The sequence below is a fragment of the Nesoenas mayeri genome (assembly GCF_963082525.1).
Source record: "Nesoenas mayeri genome assembly, chromosome: 17".
In the NCBI taxonomy this organism is placed as follows: Eukaryota; Metazoa; Chordata; class Aves; order Columbiformes; family Columbidae; genus Nesoenas; species Nesoenas mayeri.
In genome coordinates, this window is record NC_137565.1 from 4,272,538 (window position 1) to 4,298,414 (window position 25,877).

A 25,877-nucleotide genomic window follows, 5' to 3' on the forward strand; every position below is an offset into this window, starting at 1 on the left:
TTACACTCCGGTGTAACCCTGGGGGTCGCTGCAGTCGCCCCACACCCCCAAACACACTTTCCTCCCCCCGTCCCCAACCCTGTGTTGGAACAGAACCCGCAGAGCCAGCGCCTGTTTTTGTACAATTGTTTATACAAATTCAACAAAGGTAAAACTGCATCAGGAAGGTCTACGAAAACAACACCGTACAACAATGGCACTTATGGATGCAGAATTTTACAATCAGGAAATAACCATGTTATAAACCTTAAATGAGAACTCAACTCACACTTCAAAGAAAGAGAGACGACGTTTGACCATTTATTCTACAGCTGGACTCACTGTATAAATTAATTTTATATTGAGTACAAGAGCTCATGCTACAGAGTGAAACCCTCCTATGTGCAAAAGCCGAAATTGGAATTCTTTTAAAATTTTGAGAAAAAGGTGATTTCTATACAGATAAAACTTGGCAAAGTGTTTTACTTCAACTATAATTTACACCTTATTTCCACAACATGCTTATGTCACTTCTGAAGTATACAAAGCAGGATATAAACTTCCATTAAAACATGCTTTAAGTTGAAAGTATGAACCTACTTTTCCTGACCTGGGCACGTTTGTAGATAGATACTGTCTACGAAGTATAGGTTAAGTTCTCGCCTACCATAAGTAAAGATAAAAATTGGCAATCAAAACCGAAACACTGGTAATGCATTCAAACATTGCATAAATAATTTTTAAACAATTTTTGTACAAAAATAGTTCTGCATAATGTAAGATGTAACAAAACAAAACGTGTTAAGAAGGCAGAAATGCAGTGCGTGGTCCACTCCAATGACACCAACTTTCGTCGTTGTTGTTGTTTTAAGAAATGAAAAGCAGAAATCAAATTTACACTACCAAGCACATGCTGTGGTACTTTAAATAACAGTTATTTCTTGGAGATCAGTCGTCTTCCGGGTGTGAATAATTATCATCAGTAACAGTCGCCTTATGAATTTGCATAAGAGCCAGTGCAGGACATCCCAGGTAGACTGAATTAGTGGCACAAGTTGAAACTCTTAACATGGGTAGTTTCACGTTGTTCTCTCCTCGACAAGAGTAGTAAAATCCAATCGCGGTATGTTCCAATATTCCAAGTTCACAATTGAAAATAAAATCCCTACGTGTTCTTAGTCCCTTCCCCCCGCCCCAGCCCCAGTATTTACACGTGTCCTTTAACTAACTCAGTTTTTGCAGGAGTTTTTCTTCCACTTGCCCAAACTGAACACTTACGGACATCTCTGCGATGAACTGCTCGCAGCCTTCTTTTGTCACTTGCTTGCAGTACCTCAGGTCGATCTGGCAGATGTTTCCACAGCGTTTGAAGTAAGACAGGCACTGGTCAGTCACCTTATTGCAGTCTGCCGGGAAAACAAAGGGGAAGGTATTTAACAGTGTGTCCGGGTTTGTCCCCTGGCCCAGGAGGGTCTATCCTGACTGCGGCAGGTCCTTCTGGCTCCTCCCGCGCCGTCTGGCAGCGCCATGGCCCCCCCAGCCCTGGTGCCATTCTCTGCTCCCCATGACTGTTGTGTAACTGATGGGATGAAGCAAAACGTGCCAGATGTGCAGAAAATCCCCCGTGGAGGAGCAGGGAGGCCCAACACGCAGCTCCGGCCACAGCTGTGCGGTTATTAGAGAGCCGGGTAAAGCCACTTCCACCGGGGAGCGTTTCACACGAGTCAAACGCCGACGGGTGATTCCCATCCTCCCTCCCTCCCCTGCGCTTGTGTTGCTCACCTGATAAATTAATTTCTGTTAATGAATCCCGTGTGGTGGTTCCAACCGCGGTCAGCAGGTTAATAGACTGATCTGTCACGTGGTTACAGTAACTGAGATTGAGTTTGGAGAGCAGAGGCATGTGCCTGATGATCAGCCGCAAAGAAGCATCTGTAATATCCAGGCCGGCCAAACGCAGCTCAACTATGTTCCGTAGTTTACTCCGGTTGTCGATCTGACCTGGAAAGCAGAGGCAGGAGGTCACTCCCCAAACTCTCCCCCCGAATGGCCAACATCTGCAGGTCTATATGAAATGCACTGTGACACACAACGCTGCCGCCCTACATCAACTTCAGACGCGTTTGCCTGTCGGGAGCTTTGGAGGGGACATCAGCAGGAACACTCGTCTATTTTTGGAACAGGCACGTGGACAAAGCCACCTCCTGATTTCAAAACAAAAGGGATGAAAGTAACTGCAGGGGCCCAGCGGAATTACAAGTCGGGAATAAGCAGTAGGCTGTGCAGTGCATGCCAGAAAGCAGATCCGATTTGCTCAAAATTTCACCTGAGCTGATATCCGGGCGAATGTGGCATGACCCACAGAACTGCTCCTTCCCTGAACTGGAAGAAAGTGTTTCCATACTCTCTAAAGTACACCCGTTGCAGCCTGAAGAGAAGAAAGTCAGACAGAAAACCAGCACAGTGGCTCAGACGACCCAGCAGCCACAGAACATCACTCGTCACCCAGGGGCTTCCAGCCAGAGGCGTTGGGGTCACTGCTGGGAACACCGCGCGTCGGCCGAGCCCAGAACGCGCTGGCGGAGCTGCGGGGGTTCTACCCGTTTCTCTGAGGGGTAACAGCACAACGTGCCCCAGCGCGGCCGGGACGGGTCTCCCGCGTGTTCCTCCCAACCGTTACCTGGCCGGTTGTCTGTGGGTGGCGACAAGAGGTCTCTCATTTGTGCGTCTTTCAGTCCTTCTGCCCACTGCACGTCCAGAGTTCGGAGTAAAGGACAACTGGAACTACAAAGTGCCGACACCGCTATCCACGAGCACCCTGACAACAGCAGGTCTCGAAGACCTGCGGATACAGAAGAAGTTGGATGCGGTGATCTCTGCTACGGGGGACACCCAGGGCCACCCTGAATAACAATCCCGGGCAAGCAGGGACCCCCAACCCCCCTTGCCCAGCTCTCCACCTCTCCCACCATCTGGAACCTCATTACTGCGGTGAGAACAGACCCCCCATCACTCCCTCCGCTAATTACATCAACAACATCACCTGTTGACTCAAACCTGCCTCAAATTACTTGATGAAGCACATCAAGTAGTCACAACACAACTATTTTTGGGGCCCATTTTAACCCATTACAGCTTCATTCCTACACATCCAACTCCCCTGGGGTACCCGGATCCCTGCAGACATTCCTCAGAGTTTACATGCAAACCCGTTTTCTAAATTCAGTGAAGTGGTCAGAAACCCCATCACTTACCTGGCAGTCTGTTGATAAGCCAACTCAGCTGCTTTTTAGATATATTTGTCCAGCTAAGATCAAGGGTTACAGGTTGTCTCCTAATAATGCCGCTAAGCATAAGTGGAGTGATGGATTTACAATGGTTTAAATCTATTTTGGTCCATAATCTTTTGTCACAGCACCTACCCAAAAAGAAAAAAAAAAGGCAACAGCACTTAATTTGGCACTTGATTTGATTTCTGCAAAGTTTTTAACAGGTGTCATTAAACAGCAGGGAAAACTACGGCATTTAACCAGAAATAGCAGGCTGAAGAAGGCTAAGAGCAGCACAACACACAATGGTATGTAGGTCTGAAGTTTCTCCATCAAATAGATCACGCAATACAGCATGGAATTATTACCACAGAATTACAAGTGTCAACAACGTCGGATCTCATTTCAAGTCATCAGAACACTTACTAAAATCCATTTTCTAGCCTGAAGACACGCCACACCTTAGTTACCGTTGCAATAGAAAGCCTGGTTTAAACACGACTGTCCTGATTTCCCCTGTGCTTCCTTATTTAACCACTGAATTTGGTAAAGCAGATCCCCCCCTCCTGTTCTGTGTTTGTGTTATTCCCGTCTACATGGCTTATGCATTTTACCCTCTTTATGTTTCTCTAGGGGGAAAAAAACCAAGACGTCCTAATGAGTGTGCAAGATTCTGCATTTTCTATTGTTTTCCATGAGAAAATACTGCAGTGACATGGAAAAGGCATTTGCCAGCTCTGTGTGCCAGCTGTGGAGCAGACACTCCGCACACAGCGCCTTGCGCTGAACTCTCAGCCTGTCGCTCACCCCGTTTGTTACCGGGCTGTGCTGGGAAGGAGTCGCTGTGTGCACGTTACAGCCGAACCCGAGGTGACAGCCCGGAGACCTGACTGCAGGTGAAACACACAAATCTGCCCAGCAAAGCCTCCTGCTCCCGTATGGTCACTGCCTGTGTCAGCGTTCACACCGGCACCCCGAGCGGACACGCTGTGACGACAGTAATGAAGGATTCCTCCATCAGCGCCGCTGGTACAGAACACAGCGAACAGGATCACTCTGCACGTCCCTCCGCAGGGAAACCACCCGCGTGGACCTGAGGAGAACACTGAGAAATCCTCGCTGTATCTCAATAGATATTTAATAGCTGGGTGGAACAAAGTGCGTTAGCAGCCAGCAGGTCCTGGGGGCAGAGCGACACGAAGCCTCGGCACAACCCGGCGCGGCCGTCGCAGCGGGCAGAACGCTGTGGTGTCTGAGCGCAGGACGGGCTGCTCCGGGCGGCACAGCCCCGTGCGCTCACACACACACAATTCCCGCAAGTGCTGGGAACTGCTATTTCTGAGAAAGCACCAGAACACATGCTACTCATCTACACACTGCTGGACACCCCCTGTCCTTGGGCTCAGAGCTCCAGGGACGACCCGCACGCCGCTTTGGGAGGCTTTAGTGCCCCCGACACCAACCCCCCTCCCAGCCCGCCCCACTACCAGACCCCACTCGGCTTCCCACCCAACTTACCATCTGTTCCAGGTCTTGCAAACTCTCATACAGATGCACAAGTCTCTATGACTGAGGTAGCTAAAGACAGCCATCCAGACTTCCCTCTGCATCACGTGGGCTGCCCCGTCATCCAGGGGGAGCGAGTCCGGAGGGGGGCTGATGGGAGGGGGCCGGATAACGTGCCGCTCCATCTGAATGCATTTGGGAGGAGAGAGCGAAGGGGGCGGCCGGGCTATTCCCCGAGGTGTGCTGCGAAGGCTGGGGATGAGCTGGTGCCTCAGCTCCCGGGGAGTCCCGTTTAACCCTTTGCTGAACCTATGGAGTCTCTCGCTGTTGTTCAAAGCGCGCTTGGGCTCCTCATTCTCGCTCTCAGGCTCAGATTTGATGGGTTGGTGATTCTCATTGGCAAGGCTGTTCTCGGTTTTTTGGATCTCCTGGTTGAGCTCCTTGCTGAGCTCCTTGCTCAGTTCCTTATTGGGAAGCCGCCTTTTCCTCCTCATCTTGAATTTCTTCTTGTCCCTGGGCTCGGCGCCCTCCGTGCTGGGACCTGCGGTGGGCGAGCTGGACCGCGACTGGTCGCTGTCCTTGGACCGGGGAGGTGCTTCTGGCAGGTCGTCCTCCGGCTCCTGCTTGAGACGCCGCAGGGGTTTGATCATGGCAGTTCGGTCATCTGGAGCCTTCCACGATCGCCGCTGAAAAGGAAGAGACAAAGGCTGACTATTTGAGCAAGAACCACTCGGCAACAGTTCACACGCGGATGCTGCACACGGGCAGCCCTGCCTGGGGGGTCGGGCTGTGTGCCAGCGCCCGGCCCTGCCCAGCTGAGCACACGGGAACATTCGCCGGCCAAAGGTATCAAGTTCAAGTGCCATCATGGATGAGGAGTCCAGCCACTGACGCTCTGGACTCCACGAGAGTGGTAAATGCGTTTATTCACCATGCACAACACTGCAGGTTTGAGGGTTTTACTCATTGCACAGAGGACGATGCGCACACAGCAGCTGAGACGGCTCCTCCCCAGCAGGCCGGAAGAAACCAGGCTTGGCCACACTCGCTGGGCACCCACTTCAAAAACCAGTGACTGGCATTCACGCCCAACGGCCAAAAGACCAAACTCTGAAACCTCCTGAATCGCGGTCACCGACTCACACCGCGGCTGGGCTGCTGCGGCCTTTACTGCTGGATACTCGCACCCTCGTTTTTAATTATGCTTTAGCTGCTCCTTTACACGCAGAATGTGGAATCTGACAGGTCTGACACTGCTACAGCCTGACGAGACCTGATGCCGACACCATCTGCAACACAACAGCGGTGACGGGCTGGCTGGCGCCTCCCGTCCTGCCCGGCGCCTCCCGTCCTGCCCGGTCACTGCTCTGCACAGTCAGCACATCTCTCTGTGGCACGGACCAGAGAGAAGTGTAAGAGACACAGTGAAACCAGGGGAGACTTCAAGTCTAATCTGATGACTGCAAGCAAGAAGCCACCAACTGCAAAAATGAAATAGCTCTAATAAGAGGAGGTCTGGACGGGCAAGAAAAGATGAAGTGCTGTGAACACGTGTTGTATCCGAAGGTCTGTGCTTTCACAACAAACTAATTGGATCAAGTCAACAGGTGTGCTGCTGTGCTTCAGACTGTGGTGCACAGCAGAGGAAGCTCATCACCCTGTCTTTAAATTAACACATTATAAAGAGAGAGGCCACAGTAAGTTAATGACAGGTTAGAATTAAAAAAAATACAACATCAGACTACTGTAAGCTTGCGGCATTCTTCGCACAGGGGACTGACGAGCGTTTTGTTTAAAGGTGATCAATACTTTGTTAGGTCATCCCTGGGTCCCCAGGGACGTACTGTGGTACAGAACGTGGATGGGCTGTGCAGCCGGGCAGGATTTAACCGCACAGGAAGAGCGAAACATCAGCAGAGAAACAGGATTTTGTTCCTTGGGTCATCAAAACGCAACTCACTGCTGTATTTTAATATGGGACACCAGAACAGAAAACATGAAAGCAGACACTGCAGCCAACCTATCCTGGGGTGTAAAGGTTTCCACGAGAGAGATGCTGCGGTTTCAAGATGTAAATGGGATAATAAAAAAGCCTGCAGTGGCACAAGGATGTGACTGACAGAGAAATTGGCTCATCATTCAGCTCACATGAGGAGATGGGATTAAAAGGGATTGAGAACACACCTATTAAAAAGGCAAAGTACCTTTTTCCTGAAGTTTGTAACCTTTTCCAAGTTTTAGCTGTTGGAAGAGAAGTAAAAACCCCCAAACATGGCATTTTTGTGCTGTCTGATGAAGGCTGGTGATGCGCATTGCCTTCCCCACACACTGTGGGCTTTCACGGAGCAATTCAAGCCACCTGGGAACCCTGTGGCGAGCCCAGGGGATGGCAAAGGAAAGCAGGGCCAGAAAGCAGATATGCATTAATAGTATTGGGAATTCTGCTCTCTCACTGCACCAGACCAACCCCAACCCCTACACCTGCCGTACGGCAGCATTCCCACCATTAAGCCGTGCGGGGGAGACCGACGGCTGCTCCACAAACCACACATGCAACACAAACCCAGCTACCAATTCCCACTTCAAAACTGTCAGCTGTTTACTCATGAGATACATTAAATCTAGGTCCTCGTTTCTACCTCTGCACACCAGCACTTCCGTATATCCCGAGTACCACATTCTGCAATCCACGTGACAATTCAGAGTGTCCCTGCCTGGCCCAGGAACTCCGGCTGTTAAATCCAGGGAAAAGCTGTCCCCACATGGCAGTTGTGAGCAGCTCCTCCTCTCTGCAGCTACACCAGGTGTCACTTCTACAGGTCCTGTGACGGGTGCATGGCATGGCCCTGAACCAGCCACCAAACGCGCTGGCCTGCGCCACCGCGTGGAGAGAGGAAAAAGTTCCGTTAAAAATCGATTTTCACCTCGTTCCTACTCCAAGCATCTTGTAAAGACTTCGCTGTCAAAAGTGTGTTTTCCGGTATTTTGAATAAAGCAGCTGTCACAGCCCAGTGTTTTCGGCCTCTGTTCAAAACTACTGTCCTGCTAGACTGGCAGTTTTCAGAAAGGAAGGTAAAAACACCTCAGTTTCTTTTGCAGCAATCTGTGATTTCAAGATGAGCTATAAGCCAGACGGCAAGAGACATCAGCCCCAACCAGCCCACGCGCATCTGTGGAAGCACATGAAAAGCGTTTTGTCATACCCGCTTTCTCAGAGTGGGTTCCTGGGGTTTCTCAAATTTCCTTTTCCTCCACAGATGCACCTCGTCTGACTTTCTCCTCAGTATTGAGTCAACCGGGGTCTTCTTGGAATGTTCCTCCGATTTCCGCCTGGGAGTTTCTTCACAATCCCCTTTCCGTTTCGCAGCGTCTGTCACTTCTTTGTTGTCTCTGTTCATTTTCTGTTCCTTCAGCAATGAGCCTGGGAGATTTGATGCGTATTTGAATCCTGGTCCGCGCTTTTGCTTGTACGCCAAAGAGACACAAAACACAAACAAACTTTATATCTTAGGCCTTTCTCAGCTCTTTATCTAAGTTGCCTCCAACACTGGCGGGTTGATCACTTTGTAACAGATAAAATTATTAGCAAGGAGTTAAAGTAGTTTCAACCTTCACAAAGTTATTTTTGTAAATACACACTTGCAGTGTCTGTCTCAGTTTGCAAGGAAATAATGTTTCACTAATTTCAACAGACACTTGAGGTTTTGCATAATTGCTTCGGGATTTTTATTTTTTAAAGTATTTTCATCTTAGAAATTATAAGCAGCATTGCACAGAACCAACCTAAATATCCCCTGGGTTTTGGGTGAAGTGTTGGTACATGGAACAAGAATACAAGAATACAAGAATTATTAAAGAACAGAAAGCCACCAGCTTATTTCCTTCAACTAAACTAAATTAAGCACAAAATCAACACCTGGTATTGGGCAAAATTCTATCTACAAGCCAGAGGGAAAGCCTGAGATCATGTATCTCATTCCAGCACCACTTATTCCCATTTAACTCACTTTTCCAGTTTTCCCTGCATGGTTGCACTTTGGACACTCCCAGCAGTTCGGCAGCTCGTCGTTAACCACACCATCCGATTCCTTCACCTGGTGAGAGACAAACACAACTCAGTTCACAACTGTGCTGCAAATGTCTACGGGCAGATTGCTCAGAGGCATTTCGTACAGCTCAGAACCTTCTCTGGTTTGCTGCTCTTCAACGGTCGCAGAAAAGAAACCCAGATCCCCACAGGTCCAAGCCCTCGGTCCTGCACAATTAATTACCCTTCTGGTGATGTCAACGGGAGGAAAGCGCGCTGGCCAAACTGGTATTTCACAAAGGGTTCAGGCCTGGGCTTTTTATAAAGGTCAATGACAATCCCAATGAACACAGGGCACATTCTGCTCTTGCAAAAAAACACACGAGACAACAGAAAACCCCCCACCCCAGCAAGCCCAGGACTGTAATCACACCATCTCCAAACGTCCTCCCACAACACTGATGTGAAAAGCTCAGTCCTGTCCCTGTCCCGTGTCCCCCGGAGCGAGGCACAGCCTGATCTTTGAACGGGAAGGGATTTTTCCCATACACACGCTCTCACGTACATTAATACTGTTCAGCATTTTTAGAAGCAAAGTGCCCTGCACTGTAATCAAGTGTTCCTTAAAACATTTCTCTTTATGGATCAGAACTCGCAGTCCCATTGCCACCAGCCCATGTGCCAATAAAAATGACGGCTGCCAAGTCAGCTGGAGAACAGGAGCTTTTATTCAGCAGACTGGACATGTGAAGGCATTTTGAAGGTTTCTCACACCCACAGTTAGCCAGTGTAAGGAAGAGAAATGCCTATTATTTCACTGTCTCTGTGAGACTGTGACATTTTGCTTTTTGAAAGAGAAGACGCACACGCAGTGTGCTACACTACAATCGAAGCACAGTCCTGCCCGACACAGCTGAAAAGCTGCTGGTTTCTGAACTTCCACACAGGAGCCTGCGTTGCTGGCCCACCAGGAGATGGGTGTTTCTGAAAAGGCACTTCTGTGAATGAAACTCAGGATGAAAAGTAGAACTAAGGTAGAAACACCCTCCATAAAAACATATACTCTCACTGACGGCACATTTAAGGGCTTAGTTACATATTCAGAAAAAGAAAAGAGAATGATTTATTACTATTGTAGGCAACCAAAACACACAATTGTCAAGACAAATAGCTGCGCACTGGCATGAGCAGGGCAGGAGCAGGAGATTGCTGCTGAAACAGGCAGGGGCAGAGAGCTGCAGATTTTTGGTGTTTCTGACCCATTTCCTCCGCTCCTCCCAGCCCGGCAAGACCGCGCTGGCTGGGCAGGATCAAGCCCTGCGTTTTGGGAACTGCTCCCTCCGGTCCCCCCGCCAGACAGCAGCCGTTCCCGTTTCACCATCCAGCCCCAGGGATGACGTGCCAGTCTCTCTCAGCAAGTCTGGAGTTAATAAATGAGTAAATGAAGTGGGCAGAATTTAAATAGTGTTTTTATCACAACTGTGTGCCTTTGAACCTTCTTTCCCATGGTAGGTGTAAGATACTCCAGGAGTTGTTGTACACATCTCTGCCTCAGGGGAACAATTCCTGGCCTGAGCCCAAGTTGGGAACAAGTTATTTCCCGCACTGAATATAGAACAAATGCTACTGAAGGGAAAGCATTACAGCTCTGTCCCTTCTGTGAAGTTTAAGGAACCGAACAGATGTGAGGAACTGTGAGCAAGCGAATGAGGCACACACAAACCTGCCGCTGAATGTGTCCCAAGCCTTTCAGGCTGGGTGGGAGCCAGTCCGGAGCGTTTGCTGCAAACAGCAGGTGGGTGTCTGAGCCGCAGCGCAAGGCGTCTTCAGAAACGCACCCGCGGCACGAGGTCAGCAAGGCACAGTCTAAACATGGACCACACAACTGCAAAGTCTTCTGATTCAGGAACACAGAGACGCCAAGATGCTGATCTGACATCGCTGAGCGAGAGCCAAAAATTCTGACAGTGCTGAGACCAAAACAACCACGAGCAGCAGCGCAGCTGGGCTGGGAAAGGTCTTTTCCATGTACCATTTCTGCTGTTCTGACAAGGGACCTAAATATTCACCTTTTCCATCATTATCACCCCAAGGTGAAAAGGAATAGGCTCCTATTTGGGAAAACAAATCCCTTCTCTTTAAGAAAAAAGCATCAGATGCTGCACTCGCTCTCACATACTAACCAGCATTACCAGCAATTGGAGACGTAGCAACAAAAATGCATCAATATTGGTTCAAGTAAGCACTCTGTAACAACGAAAGGCAATATTCCTACAAAAGCTCTCTCTGGAAACAATGCCACGCTTGTGAAACACTCACCAAGATTTTCATAAGAAACTCTTCAGCAAAATAAGCAACTGTGTTGGTATTGTATTTTCAAGGAAAGCTGCACACGGGATGCTCCTGGGTACACAGAACATCCTGGCTGTCCTTCGGAGATGTGTCTTGGAGGGAATTCACTCCATGTAGAATAAGTCAGGAAAGGACACTCCTTCCATCACTGATCCAGTTTATTCCAGTCTCCTCCAAAAGGACATTTAATTGGAGATGAGGACAGTTCACAGGTGCTCCCGGCCATTTACCCAGCTGGGCAGGAAGGGACTTTCTCCAGTGCAGCCGCTGCCCTGGGGCTGTGTCTGCACTCAAAGGCGCTTCCCACAAGGACTATCTATAGGCTCCATCCTCTGGCCTTCAGCCCATCTCAAGGGCTCCAGCAACACATAAACATGGCAACAAGTTTTTGTCTCGCAGAAAATCACAGAACTTGGGAATAAAGAGCAAGGAGGGATCCAAGGAAGAGGCTCCATTTTCCTTTTGCTGCTCCCCTGTGCATAGTCTCACCTCGCCTTCCAAGACAATTCTGAAATCCCACCAGAGCCCTTTTGTGTCAGTAAATAAACTGTCCCAGTTATCCCAGCATTTCAGCTCAACTGAGAAATCAAAATACAAGACACACTGTAAATCTCCCACGGTTCAATTTTCAGAAACACCCAAGGTAACGTTGTTCCTAGTTACCAAACAGCACTCAGAACACCACACATGCGTAGAAGAACAAACAGCACTGGCTTGATTTCACAGATCCGACCCACATCCTGTGCAACTAGTCCCAAATGTGGTATGTGGTGAGGAAACCAGACTCGAACTGCCACTAGACCACGATCATGTCCTCTGGACTCAGCTGTGAAGCGTCACTGACACTACAAAGCAAGAGATGGGGAGCACAGGGCACTTCAAGAAAGGGCTGGAATAGCAAGCAGCAGCCACAGGCCAAAACCGAGGTACCTCTGGGAATGAGCAGCTCTTTCCCTTGCTTCACCTGCCCCCCAAGCCTTGTTTTAAGCAGAGCCAAGCAAGCAAAGCTCCATTTCAGAGCCCATCTGCAGCAGGAGCTGCAAGCACCAATTTCATGAATCAGGGAGACAGCCACAGTTCTGGTTTCCCAGCTACCTACTTTCTGCTCTAATAAATGACACACACAGAGCTTGGTGCGATGCTACATACAGCGCAAGAAAAATAAAAGGCTGGGAGAGCATCACCCCAGGCCTGCATAAGGAACATAGCTCTCCTCCCAGAGATCCCAGAAGGGCCAAAAGCTGCTTTCTGGGGCATGGCATGTCAGAATACATTTGCTTTGGCAAATCATGTTAACCATAAACAAATCAGCAACAGGAAACGGCTGATCAGCTGAGACAAACCAGCTCCAGAGAAAGGAGGCTTCTAAATGCTAATACACCAAGATAGGCCCAAAATGATGCTTTTGTTACCAGGAAAGAATATAGCTGCTCACAGGACTTAAGTCAGCCAAGGGTGAGCGCTCCTGCGGCCTGGAACGCGCTCAGTTTGTTCTCCAGAGCTGCCGTCTTCCTCCTGCAACATTTGCTGGTAACATCTTTAAAGCAGCTGCCACGGGAAGGCACATCTGTGCCTGGACAAACACCAACAGCGAACTGCTCGTTTCTGCTTTCATGGGACACGGAGCTACCAACACAGGGACTGTGACTAAATCATCCAAGATTCTCGGTCCCTTTGAGCTTCCCATCCCAACTGAAACTCCTTATTTCCTCAAACAAGAAGCAAAAAAGAAAGAAAAAACAAATGCAAAAAGCCCACAAGACATTTGCATAGACACACATTTTGGAGGCTGCCCAAAGCCTCTGCTTCCAGGGCATGCTGTTACATCAGAGGATCCTCGTCAGGTTTGCACGGACCACACAGTCACCCTGCTGCTCACACCAACTCTTTGCTCACTTAGATTTCCAAAGATGAAAATGTGAAAGCTTTCCAACTTCTGTGCACTACTTTTACACTAATCCAGTTTTTGTTTCCAACATGTATCACATCCTTGTACTCACCTTAAGGCATCCTGGGTGTATGATTTCATTACAAATGGAGCATTCCATTAGCATGAGATTAAACTTGCTCTCCTCCTCTTCCACAGTGTCCTCCTTCCCAGCTTCTCCGCACACCAGACACACAGCAGTATGAGGCAACACCGGCTGTTTATACGGATCAGAAAGAAGTCTTGATCAGGACACAAAAGATGTATGGAAACAGAAGAACTCAATGCGAATTTACAGTATCCTCATTTCAAAGAGGAGATAAATAGAGATCTACTGTGCAAACTGCTGAAGGCTCCAGCCCAGCAGAGCAACGAAGGCAAGAAAAACTGGTAACAATCAGGGCTGGGCACACAGACCAAGCATCACAGGACATGTTTCATGGAATGAAAGTGCCCTCCCTGTAGCAACACAGATTCATGGGGCACCCCAGAGATGGATGAAAATGCTTTTTGTGGGTCGCTGGAATCTGTGAGCTGACACAGACATCGGCATGCAAGTCACTTCACTAATGTACAGTGGGAGGGGGAAAGAAGCAACCTAGAGCATCACTGTTCACATCTGTTAAGCTCCACAATCTGACTGGCAATTTGGCAGCTCCCCTTTTTTTACAAGCAGGGCAGACAGATGTTATGGGACCCAATCTAGGTCCCGCAGCAAGCCCACAACAGAACCAAGAACAGACCTTCTCCTCACTGACAATCGATTATCCAGGGCCCTGCTCCCACCCTTGGCGCTGCCAAAAGCGCCGTACAGACACTTAAAAAGAGAATTCCTCTCTTGCAAGTGTCACAAGTGAGAAGCACACTGATTTTTTCCCATCTTTTGCTGAGGCAGAAAGGTAACTGCAGCATCTCTCAGACCTGTCACCCATGTCAAAGCACTGATGCCAGGCTAATTAAAAAGCCACCTTTGTGCTAATGAGGAACAAACTTCTGGTTCGCAGCAATAAGGTATAAGCCTCATTACAAGAAAGAAAAGGAAGATCCTCGTAAGAAGCTGCCTGTAATGTGAAATGCAATCGATTAGGTTGCAAGTCCTTAACTATTAAACAGCCAGAGGCAGAAATGTGGCTTTTCACGGCAAAGATCTCTTGTAAATGGAGTGAATAAAATCCCTAAGTGGATACTTGCACACCAAACCTGATCAATGCAGCAGCAGTCCATCCTTCAGCAGGTTTCCAATAGGGAAAACCGAGCTACAGCCATTAGAGTACAGTGTGCTGCCCTGCACACCAGCATCTGATACATTATCTACGGCAACGCTTTCCTGCTTCCTCATGCCAGTACTTACCCACGCTCCATTTTAAAAGCATTTTGCAAATGCTGTTTAATTCCCACCCTTCCTCCAAGCACAAAATGGGAATCCCCAGGATCCCATTCCACCAGCAGGTAAACCAGAGAAAAGCGAAGTTTTCTGAAGTCCTAAGAGCTCCGTCCACTTGTTTAGCCCAACCTTCCACACAAGTGTTTATACCCACACATGACCGCCAGTATCCCAGGAGCAGCACAGTGTTTCTCACGGGGCACAAGGGTGTCCAGCGGATCTCCCGTGTCCTGCCCGCTGAACAGCAGCCGCGCTGCCACAACTCGCCCTCCCAGCAGAGCCCAGCGCTCCCTTCAGACTTGTCCCAGGCACTCCTGTTCCCTTTTGCGATGGAACTGCTGATGCTGAGGAGTCTCTTCCAAACAGCAGTGCAGGTTCTCTTAAGGCTTCAGAGCTTAATGAAAGTCTGTGCCTAGTTAATATTGCCAATGTCATTAACTAGAGGAAAGCACAATCCCAGAACCACAGGGATCATTACTTCCACGGAGCTTTGCTTCAGTGTTTTGGGCTTTTTTTTGGCTGGAAACTGTTGAATAGGTACAACAATATATTACTACTGCAATTGTTAGAGAACATAATAAACAAGAATAAAGACAATAGGATTGCTTATAGGAATGTAAAGCATCCTTAGAAGTTACAGCAGTTCAACTTGCTAATTTTCTGTGCTTTTGCTGCTCTAAGGAAGCCTGTAACGCTCCCGCTGCTATTTACACCGATGGGAACCCGTCAAGGTCTTTTTCAGTGCATGCAAGGGCGGGACAAGGAACCAGAGCACCCCAGAGCCCTGTGCTCCAACCACAGCTTCTGGAAATAAAACTGAAGATACCAAGAAGAAAAATGTGTCTTTGTAGAAGAGAGGGATGAGAGGATGACTATATTCAGATAGAAGAGAACCCAGTTCCTCTCCAAAAGGCTCAGCCTGTGTATCAAGAGTGAAGAAGCTTAGTATGAAACTCTCCTTCATCAGTCAGGACAAGAAAGCACGCTGCAGCCCTAATTTAATCCCTCCGCTAAAAAGGCAGCATGATTTCACTATTTCATCTCCCTGGAGAATAACAAATTCTTCATCCATGCTGTTCAATTCATGCCACACTCCAGGAAATCAAGTGTTCAAAGAAAAGACACTTGAGCTGCAAAAGCACTCTGTGGAAAGGTAGACATTCTATGTACTTTACTGAGAGATCCAGCAGAGCTGAATCCAATCCTCTATGTCAAGAACAGCACAGAGCTTAGAACAGGACACGGAGTGAGCTACCAGGAGCAGCTACTGGAAACCTTAAGTGCTTATCAGTTTTTTATCAGTGTCAGACTAAGTCATTTAATGCCTCCTCTTCAGTTTCCTCATCAGGATTACAGAAAAAAAACCAACCACCCTAAGTGAAAGGAACAGTAACAAGAGTTGGAGAGAAATCAGTATAGATGGGGTGATATTTCAGTTATGAATAAACAACATTCCTTTCCTTAAAAAAAAAAAAAGACAGATAGAAAACCAAATCCTTAACAACAGCATAAACAAGACCTTCCAAAGATTTAAGAGAAAAGCTAAAATTAATTTTTCCCCTTGACTGGGGGTACTGTGGACATGAGATCTGAGGAGCAGCTCAGTGACAGGCAGTATGAAAGCAACAGATACAAAAGGTGCTTGAACAACTTAATAGAAGATTAATATTTGTTAAATACAAATCTATCACTTAGGACTCAAGAAGCTTCTAAGCAATGTTACCAGAGCAGCCCAGGAAAGTGTCTTTGCCTGCATGTCCCATTCTGATGTTTACCCCCCCACAGCGATTTCTAGTCCCTGAGGAAAAGAAGATCCTGGCTCGATGGCTCTTTGGCTCACCTGGATAAGATCCCTCCTACATTGCCATGTCCATGGCAAACAAATTGAAATTCAGATCTCAAGTAGCATGGGGCTGGAGTCACCAATGCCAAAATCTTGGAAAATGACAGGCAAAGATTTCTCTGTATCTTAAGCTGGTTAAGTAGTTAAGATGGCAAAGACAGTTGCAAGGCAGCTCTTCTCAGGAAATTCAGAGATCCAAACCAAACAGGCCTCTTCTCCTTTGAAAGAAAACTTCCTACTTTTCCCTTCTCCCAAAACCCCAGAATTTCAGCGTGATTAGAGGGCCCATTTCCACTGTACTGATAATCTCCACATCTACTTTCTCCTTTATGAGGAATGAAAGCTGTCCTACTAAGTAGTAGTTTAAGTTTTGGCGGGGAGGGGATGAAAAGCAATGGGAAGCAGAGATCTGAACTGAGAGGGCAGGGATTACACTGTTTTGCCCAATGCACTTTAGAGACTACTCAAAGCAGAGGTCTCAGTCCCACACCTTGTCACCAGGAGACACAGACATAGGAAAGAAACCTCCAAACGAGCTGTAGCAACAGGTACACTTACTGCGATACACTGCCTCATAATGCAGGACTGTTTCATCCTGCCAGGTCCCCCAAATTTTTTCATGTCTTTGCAGAAGTGACACTCGCCGCACTCTGTCCGCAGACACGCTTCGCACTTGCGGCATCTCGTCCTCCTCCGACGTGCTCCGGCAGTTGTTCGATTAGCTGCGAGCTTCACCGCAGAAGCCGTGCCCAGCTTCCCTTTGGGCCGTCCAACTGCCCTGTTCTGAAAGAGCCAGACACACAAAGTTAATCGCACATCCCACGTACCATCTAAACTGCAAAACTTCCCTGGACAGGAGCTGTACACCCCTTAGATGTAGAAGTGGCAGATGTATCAGAATTATACACAGATAGGCAACACTCAGCAGATGCAGATGATCACTCTTATAGCTGAAGGAGTGCCATTACCTTTTCAAGAAAAGGTGCATTGTAAAAAGACAAAGAAATGAAGACATAAGAGATGCTAAACGTACAGCAAGCCCACTTCAACAGGAGGGCAGAGAGAATGTGGTTATACACAACAACGCAGCATTGAGTCCCCAGTGATGTGCTTGGCTTAGGTCAAGAGATGATCCGCACCATAACTGGGCTCTGGGCTAGGGAGCTCTTTGGACTGTACTCAGGTTAAGCCAGGAGGTTACTTTCCTCCCTGGAAGTGGAAGAATCCAAGGAGGCAGCAAAAGTAGTTTTGAGGTTACATACAGCTGAGAAACACTCAGCAGCAATGGCTCCAGCCACAGCAATCTCCCTAAAAAAACAGATTATTAACTACTGCCAAGTGATAAAGTGGGAAATAAACCACAAATACTACAAAACCTTTCCAGAGTAGCTCCCCTCACATCCAATACTAGCAAGTGCTCAAAAATAGAACACTAACTGATGCTGTGCAAAGGCTAAAAAGGGCATCTCAGGTCTAGATTTCAATGACCTTTAAGACAGCGGCTAAAGGAGCATGAAAAGATTTTAAATGATTAGGTTAACTGCAACATATTCACTCTCGATATCTAAATTTCATGTTCTCATCAGAAACTCCCTGTATACACAAGAACTTAGAGCTCAAGCCAAAGATCGCTAAATACCATGTAATTGTATGGGGCTAATTACGCAAGAATTGGCTTGGCTCATTCTTACTGCTGACAGCTTTCTCCATAAAGATGATGATAATAGGACTGCAAAGTTCATCTGGTTTAGCTTTTACACAATTTTTCCACTTTCTGTACATCTCAGCATATGCCCAACTGACCACTTTCTGTTCCCACCGAACTCCGGGCAGTCACCAAGATAAGGACAGGTTGGCTTTACAAAGCCATGTTGAATTTCCACAGTGGCTTTTGACAGAAAGGCTATGGAAACACTTTACTTGACACTACAAAAGCTTCCCAAAGTGTCCTACTATACAACTGAAGAAAAGCCACATTGCCAAGTGCTTGATCTTCCTCCCAGCTGACTTTGCAGAGCTCCAGTGACTTTCATACGCAACGGAGTGCTGATACTTTAAGTCTCCATCCCAGGAACCTCAATGCTGGGAAAGCAGAGACACCAGGAGCTGGACTTCTTGGCTTCCTCTCCCACAGACCTTCTATCATAACCGAGGTAGGAGAAAACATCTCTTAGCTGATGAGGTTACACAGATTTCAGCAAGTTTTTAATTATGCTCCTCCAGAACGTGTTTTTTTCCTGCTAGAAGGCTGACTCACACCATGCTGTGTGAACACAGACAAGAGTATCTTCCTTCCCATGGGCAACCACACCAGGCACCTGGATTTCAGACCCATTTCAGACACTCTACAGAATAAATATTTACCTTTCAGACCAACTTTTCAGCCTCTCAAGGATAAAGTCAGCGCTGGCAGGACTGGCTTAGAACCAACCTCGATAAGAGATAATTTCCTTCCTCAGCACGAATCACCCCTCTGTCCTCTCTGTTATGTCTCCTTCCATAGCAAGGGAAGCCAGAGGCACAAACCAAAGGCTGGACATCAGTAGAACAAGTTAAACCAAAATACCTTCAACAACCTGGGCAGTTCCCCTCTGCCAACAGCATGTGAAAGATTCTGCACGAGAATCTGACTCCTTCCCACTAGGTCTGAATACGATTAAGTTTTTTAAGAAGGCAAACGACAGTTACGACACCATTAGAATAGTCTTTTAAAATGCAATCTCTTTCAAGGAAAAATCAAACTCAGTACTTTTCCAGCTGAAAGACAACTCCTGATTCTGCCACGGTAACACGAGCCAAGTGCTAATTCTGAGGACAGTGTTTTAAGTGCCAGGACACCGCGAAGACGCAAGGGTAAAAAGGCATCGCTTGAACATCCCATTTGAGAATCCTCAAAAATAAAAAAAGGCAGGAAGGTGAAGGTACAAGAACAAGTCTGAAGCCAGACCACAGAACTCAGATTTCCCTATAAATCACCACCACACAGCAGAACACAGAGACACAGACCTCTGATCTTACCGTATCTAATATCTCCTATGCACCCAGACCTCTTCACTGCTCGTTAGGAAATTCAAGCAATGGTACTAGCTGGGTTCGTACTAATTTACCAACCGGCCGATCCTCAATCCAAGCCACGTTTTCACTCCAGGATGTCGCAGCCAGCAAGGCTGGAGAGGCCTTGCAGGAATTCCCACTAGTATCTAGTTTCAAGGGGCTCCAAAGTGGTCGCTTAAAAACCTCCACAGAAGAAAATCTGGCCTGTGGGTTGCTATTCCAGAAAGGGGCTGGGATTCGAGGGGGTAGAAGGAGCCTCCAACATGACTTGGGGTTTATTTAGCACATGGCAGCCAGCCAGATAAATTCCAGGTCGATGTTAGTGAAGAGATGCTGCAGGATTTCCAGCTCAAACTGCAGTTTTACAATGTACTAGCCCTGGTAAGGAAAGCAGGTAAAGATTTCCTTCTCGGCTCCTGTTTCCATCTCTGTCCTGCAGTTTGCCACCGGAGCATAGCTTGGCAGAACTCTCTAGCAAAATGATGAGCAAGCAGTAGGGGATGGTAAACCCTTCACCTGGGTTTACCACAATGGCCAGCAAGTCACAGCTCTATGGTCTCAGGCTCAACTCTGGGTGACACACGAAGCGCTGAACAAGGTTCTAGAGTAATGCAATTTCCCACCTGCACAGCAGATCCCACCATCTCCTTTCCCAGGGAGACAAGCCGAGACCCCCAAGCACAGCCTGTGCCTGCTGACTGCAGTTCCCAGCAGCCACCTCTGAGAACTGTCAAGAAATGAAAGATTATACCAAACTTGAAAATGTTTTCTTTAAATCTTACAACAAAACCCAGAGCCTGCCTGAAATACCATCACAAACAATCCCCTGTGTTCTCCAAAACATCCACAGAAACCGTGTTCATACTTCTCTGGCCACACGAGTCTTCAAAAGAAGGGCAGGAGGATGCTGAAGTGATGCCAACCACTCTTCAAGCCCGTAACGAAGACTGTGCAAGCAGCTGCTGAAACTTATTAGGATTAATACACTAAATACCTACCGCTATTATGCTGAAACGTAGAAAGCTGGTGGACTCACGCTGCCCTCCAAAACAAAACATGTTAACATGACATCCTGATAGGATTTTTTTTTCTTTTGTGGCTTTTTTTGGTTTGTTTGTTTGTGGTTTTTTTTTGGACCTCCCACCCAATTACTGCTCTGCACCACACAACAGTAACCTGCTCCACAGGGCTCAGAATAAGCCCAGGTACAACATTTCCAACTCTAAACCAACCCCTAGGAAATGCTACCTGGAAGAGTCACTACTCAGAATATTGGTTTATCTTGGCTATAGACAAACATCTGGCTGATGAGAAGTTTTCACTGGCTCCTTATAGGTACCTTAACACACTTCCACCATACGGCATTTCCCTGTTTGGCAGCCACCGAAAAGCCACCCACAGTCACCGGGGTCAGAAGCACCAAGGGCCTCTGTCCTGAGCACAACTTTAACAGAAACAGAAACACAGCTTTATATTCACAGCAACAGATTTCTAACCTTCACAGTTGCAAAGAATAATCAAAAGACCTCATGTAAACAAAAATACCAAGAGCATCAAGCTTTGGAGACAACACTTCAAGAGCTATCAGCTGTTAAATGCATCACTAAGTAGGTGTTGATCTTCCTCAACTGCTGGCCCAACACCAACGGAGCTCTGTTGGAGTTGTCACCACATAACTTCACGAACTCCTCTGAGAGGAAGATCAGCCGATTCTCTGAGTCCAGGAGGATGAAGGTCCTGGCCCCAAAAGCAAGGCTGACCAAGCCTGCAGCCTAGAAACAAGCTCTTCTGCCAGTGGCCTTAACCGGGGCATGAGTTTTATTCCACCACTCAACTTCGGTGCCCTGCTTAAACTGCTGCCGGCAGCACCGCATCATTATTTCAGACTCAGCACCCCCAAGAAAAATCCAGGGACATGCGCAGTGCCCTTCTGAAGGGCTTCTCACGCGGCCAGCTCAGCGAGACCCTGAAGCACTTCACTTCCTAACCAAGCACAACCTGAACAGCTTATGTATCCACTGCATAAATCTCTCCAAGACATCTTACATGCAGACTGTTCATTGCTTCAAGGTGCTGTGCTATGTTAATATATCCCTTCCATGTGCAAGGCAGGAGTGATTTCCTTCTGTAACACGTGGACAGATTCTGATTATTCTCATTTGCTGTAGTTTGACCAAGCCCAGGTAACTACATATCAGCACCTAAAGAAAGATGAGCACCCAGGACTTCCCAGGTGCCAGTCCTGCACTTAGACTTTATATGTCACTGCATTGCAATACAATTGTTTTAACAGAATTAGAACAGACAAATTTAATTACCAGTTGTTTCTTTATAACATCTGATGAATAAACACTAGGAAAAAAAGAAGCCACACACATTAACCCACAATTTGTAACTGTTGTCAGCTAAAACATCACCCTAAACACACTGGGTCACAGGCTGATACTGGGCACTGGAGAAGCCCTGGGGAGCCACAGTAAAGGCTTCTGGTCAACTATTTCTCTGCCTCTCCTGCAGCACCAGAGCTGGGCACACACACGGGGGGATTTTTCAGTTCAAACAAGGTGGAAGTTCTGGGGGACCGGGCTCCCTGCTCAGGGCAGCGAGCAGCACTGTCCTCTGCTGCTCCCAGCCACCCAGGCTCGTACTTTCAGCCTTCCTGCTAAGAAAACCAGTCGAATTGACAATTACTAGCAGCAGTGGGGAACAGCAACACATATACCAATGCACTGTGCAGCCTCATCTACACGTGCTCTGGCAGGGGGATTGGACCGGATGATCTTTTGAGGTCCCTTACAAACCCTGACATTCTGTGATTCACCAAAGTCATTTTACCAGAGGTCTCCAAAACAGATCCTGTTATTAACTCTAACCCTGAAATGTGGGGACTGGCGTTAAACTGCCCAGCAAGCCGACCGCCTGTTACACACACAGTCTTGCACTAGAGAATCACAACCAAGCCAACAGCTCTTCAGAATTAAACCCTCACATCTCTTCAGCAATCAACAGAAACCCGTGTCAAAGAAAGAAGTTAGAGGAAGGAAGGGCAGGATGACGTGACTGCAGGAATTCGGCAGGGATGAGGATGAAAGTACTTTAAGACAGCAAAAATCACACTGATGCCAGTAACACCCTTAAAAGCTGTGTTAACCGAAGAGCACAACCCAATGCCACAGATCTAACATGTCTGACTAAAGCATATCTCCCAGAAGTCTACACACGGGAACTCCGGGGAAGTTGTTTTCCTCTAGCAGTGACAGTTCACAAGAGCCACATCGCCCATCATCAGCATGCGCTCCTGCCGGGCGGGGAGTCCTGCAAGACAAGTTTTGGTCCAACGTCTGCCATTAAGCAAGAGGCATCAGAGAGAAAGGGAAGGCGGAACTTTTTCAAGCCCAGCCATCCCCAAACAGGATTAATCCTCTCCAGATGTTCACAGCCACCATCTCCTCCAATTCATGCCCACAAACTTTCTCACTCCCTCCTGCAAAAAGCAATTGTAGTTCCTAGTGACCAGGTGAGCACACAGAGCTCCACTATGGAATAAACAGCTCCGTGTCCTGCAAGTAACTAGAAAAGTTTATACCTCGCAGGTTCATCTGGGTATTAGTGACACTCCAGCAGCTTTTCAACCGACATAGCTATGCTGTTTGGGGTGTGATAAACTGGCACATCAGTGCCAACACAAGCGCCCCCATTTATTTTCCTCTGGTGGCGAGGAAGTAAGAGTTAGGCCTGGAGGGTACAATAAGATACATAAGCAAAAAGATGCCTTTGTTGATAAGCCACATCTGAAGCAGGAGCTCTTAAAAAGACACCAGTAAGTTATACAGACTTGGGGCACCTTGTACTACTGTAACTTTCCTTCTTACAGCTACTTCAGGACAAATCCCCCTACCCCAAGCCAGGAGTGTTTTTCTCAGTCTGTTTGCACACGCAGAAGCGTCACACACAGAAATCACATTTTTCCATACCCACGGCCAGGACAAATGCCCAGCACCCACATGCTTCCGAGCACTGCCGCCAGTGCCAGTTGCAGCTACCGCAAGCACTGTAAATCCTGTCCACCCTGCTGGGACACCTGATGGTCTTTTGGAGTGTTTAGACATGGACTGGGGAAAGAGGAAAGGCTGAAGGTGAAAGTCTGAGTGAGAAAACCCACAGCTCTACCCAACTGAAGTTGTGCTGCTCAACTACACCTGTAGAGCCTTTCACCTGTTACATACTAAAGGCTATCACAATAAAAAAGCTATGATAGCAATTTTACATGTCCCATGTAGCAAAAAAATACAGTAACTACACACAGTAAAGCAGGCTTGTATGAAAACAGCTGGATCCACACAAGGGTTTTCACCACTGGAACAGTTTTGAACAAAACCATTCCATGGGTCTTTGCTACCTAGGTCACAGCATTATAATTGAGGACCAGACCAAGCCTTTTAAGAAATCCCATAAGAAGGATCTCCGCTTTCTTGTGTTAATTTTTGTTTTCAACTATTAAGATATAAAAAGGCTATCAAAGCCACAAGATTTAGAAGAGCTGAAGAACTCCAGAACATAACCGACTTTCCAAGTTCATCCTGCAAGAACTGGAACCTCCAGTAGCGATTTCACAGCTGGTGCGACACAGACGAGACCAATCCGCTCCCCTAACAATTAAAAAAGCGTACGGTAACCGCACCAAGACAGAGACACAAATGGAAAAGGCCTGGTGTGGGACAAAGTTGAAGAAAAGGAAGGGAGCTGGGATATTTTAACTACCAGGTCTGCGAGTCGAGCAGTGAATCAAGCAACAGCACAGGCCTGCATGTTAACACAATCACCAGAATAAAGTCAAGTCTTAATAAAGTCAACGCATCCAAGACCTGGCTTAGGTTCTTGGACTGATGCTCCACCAGCCCAGAGCAGCACATCAACACCAGAGCTGCCATCCACACCACAACCGCCAGCCCAAACTCTGTGCCGGCCCTGCCTTCTTGGTGCCATCCTGAAGCAAAATACAGTAAAATTATTAGAAATGAGATGGGTTTTAGAGGACAGACGCAACACCCGGCCTACCTAGAAGGTTGTCTCTAAAAGCAAATTAGGCTATTTTGAAGAGCAAAACACCTTGAGTTATGAACAAAACTATCAAGTTTATGTTTAAATTGTATACACATGTTTAATTCTATTCCTGGTTCATTTTTAATTGCTTAGGCAGTTCTTAGAGAGTAAAACATGCAATCTAGAACATATGTTCTGGATTATTTTTCACAGATTACTTCATAAATTTAAGAAGTTTATTCTCCATCCCCCACAGGAAAAAAAACAAAACAACCAAAAAAACCCCAACCTTCAGAGAATATAAACCCTTCAAGTATTAATAAAAGTTCTATTTTCCTTTCAGCACATATCCTTCTCTTTATTCTACATCCCTTGACCCTGGGAATGGAAAGGAGGTTTTGGCCATAAATCAAACTAAGACAAGGTGGCCAGGCTCAGCATCAGACTCTCGAGGAGTCCTGCAGCCCTCCCAGCTATTTGAGGAATCTTACTAGGAAAAATAACAATAATAATAATAATTCTGGAAACCACAGGGAAGCGCTAGGAACCCCCCTACCCGAGAGGAACAATCACACACTCCCAGCGCATTGGCCTCCGAAGCGGCGCGGGGCCCTCGGAGCTGCCGAAGTCCCGGTGCCCCCGGGCGCCCACGGCGGGCGAGGCCGAGCGCCCCGGGCCGGCCCCGGCGGCGCCTCCCGCGCCCCGCTCGGGCTCCGCGGACACGCCCGCAGCCGCCGGGCCCGGCCCCAGGGCGGGCGGCACTGGCCCGGGCCGGGCCGGGGCCGCTCCCGACCCCACATTGTTCCCCGTCCCCGCTGCCGGCGCGGCTCGGCGCTGCCCGGCCCGGCCTCCTCCCCTCCCTTCCTGCTGCAAACTTCGCCGCCCGCCCCGGACCTGCTCCAGCCCCAGCTCGGGCCTCAGCCCCGGCTCGGGCTCCGGTTCCGACTCGTAGTCCTCCTCGTCGGCGCTCGCAGACATGGCCATGGCTCATGGTGGGCCCAGGCGGAGCCGAGCTGACATGGCTGGAGCGGCGCTGCTGGCGGAGCCCCGCTCCCCGCACACACACACACACATGCAGGAGGAGGAGGAGGAGGAAGGGGGGCCGTGCATATTCATGCCAGGCAGCCAGGAAGGGGCTGGCCCAGCCGGCACGGCCAATCGCGGCCCGCTTGCACAAAGCCGGCCTGCGGGGACAGCGCGGCCGCCCGGCCGGGGCAGCGCCGGCACCGAGCTCGGCCGAGCCCGGGGCGGGGGCGATGGGGGCGCGGGAGGGGGACACTTGAACACCCCGCTGGCAATTAGCCCCCTGCTGGTAATTAGCCCCGCGAGGGGGCGGGCCGATGCTGGGCCCGGCTGGGTGTGCCGAGCGGGGCGGCGAGGGGAGGGGATGCGCGGCGCGGGGATGCGCGGCCGCCCGCAGGGTGCACGGCGCTGCACGGCTGCTGGAGACAAAGGAGAGGCACAGACGGACAGACAGACGCACGCACACCCCC

The 25,877-nt window shown here is 48.4% G+C and overlaps 1 protein-coding gene across 1 annotated transcript; it reads right to left on the reverse strand.

Moving 5' to 3' along the window:
* Positions 1-25,453, reverse strand: KDM2B (lysine demethylase 2B; the record flags this gene model as incomplete). Its single annotated transcript, XM_080355626.1, has 12 exons — positions 25,279-25,453; positions 16,846-17,070; positions 13,134-13,277; positions 8,762-8,848; positions 7,958-8,218; positions 4,767-5,440; positions 3,234-3,397; positions 2,660-2,821; positions 2,306-2,407; positions 1,762-1,980; positions 1,258-1,385; positions 1-111 (listed from the first exon to the last, which is right to left on the reverse strand). Exons 1-12 carry the CDS (start codon positions 25,366-25,368, stop codon positions 1-3), a joined length of 2,367 nt encoding a protein of 788 aa, XP_080211752.1. The 5' UTR covers positions 25,369-25,453.
* Positions 25,454-25,877: the final 424 nt, after the last annotated feature.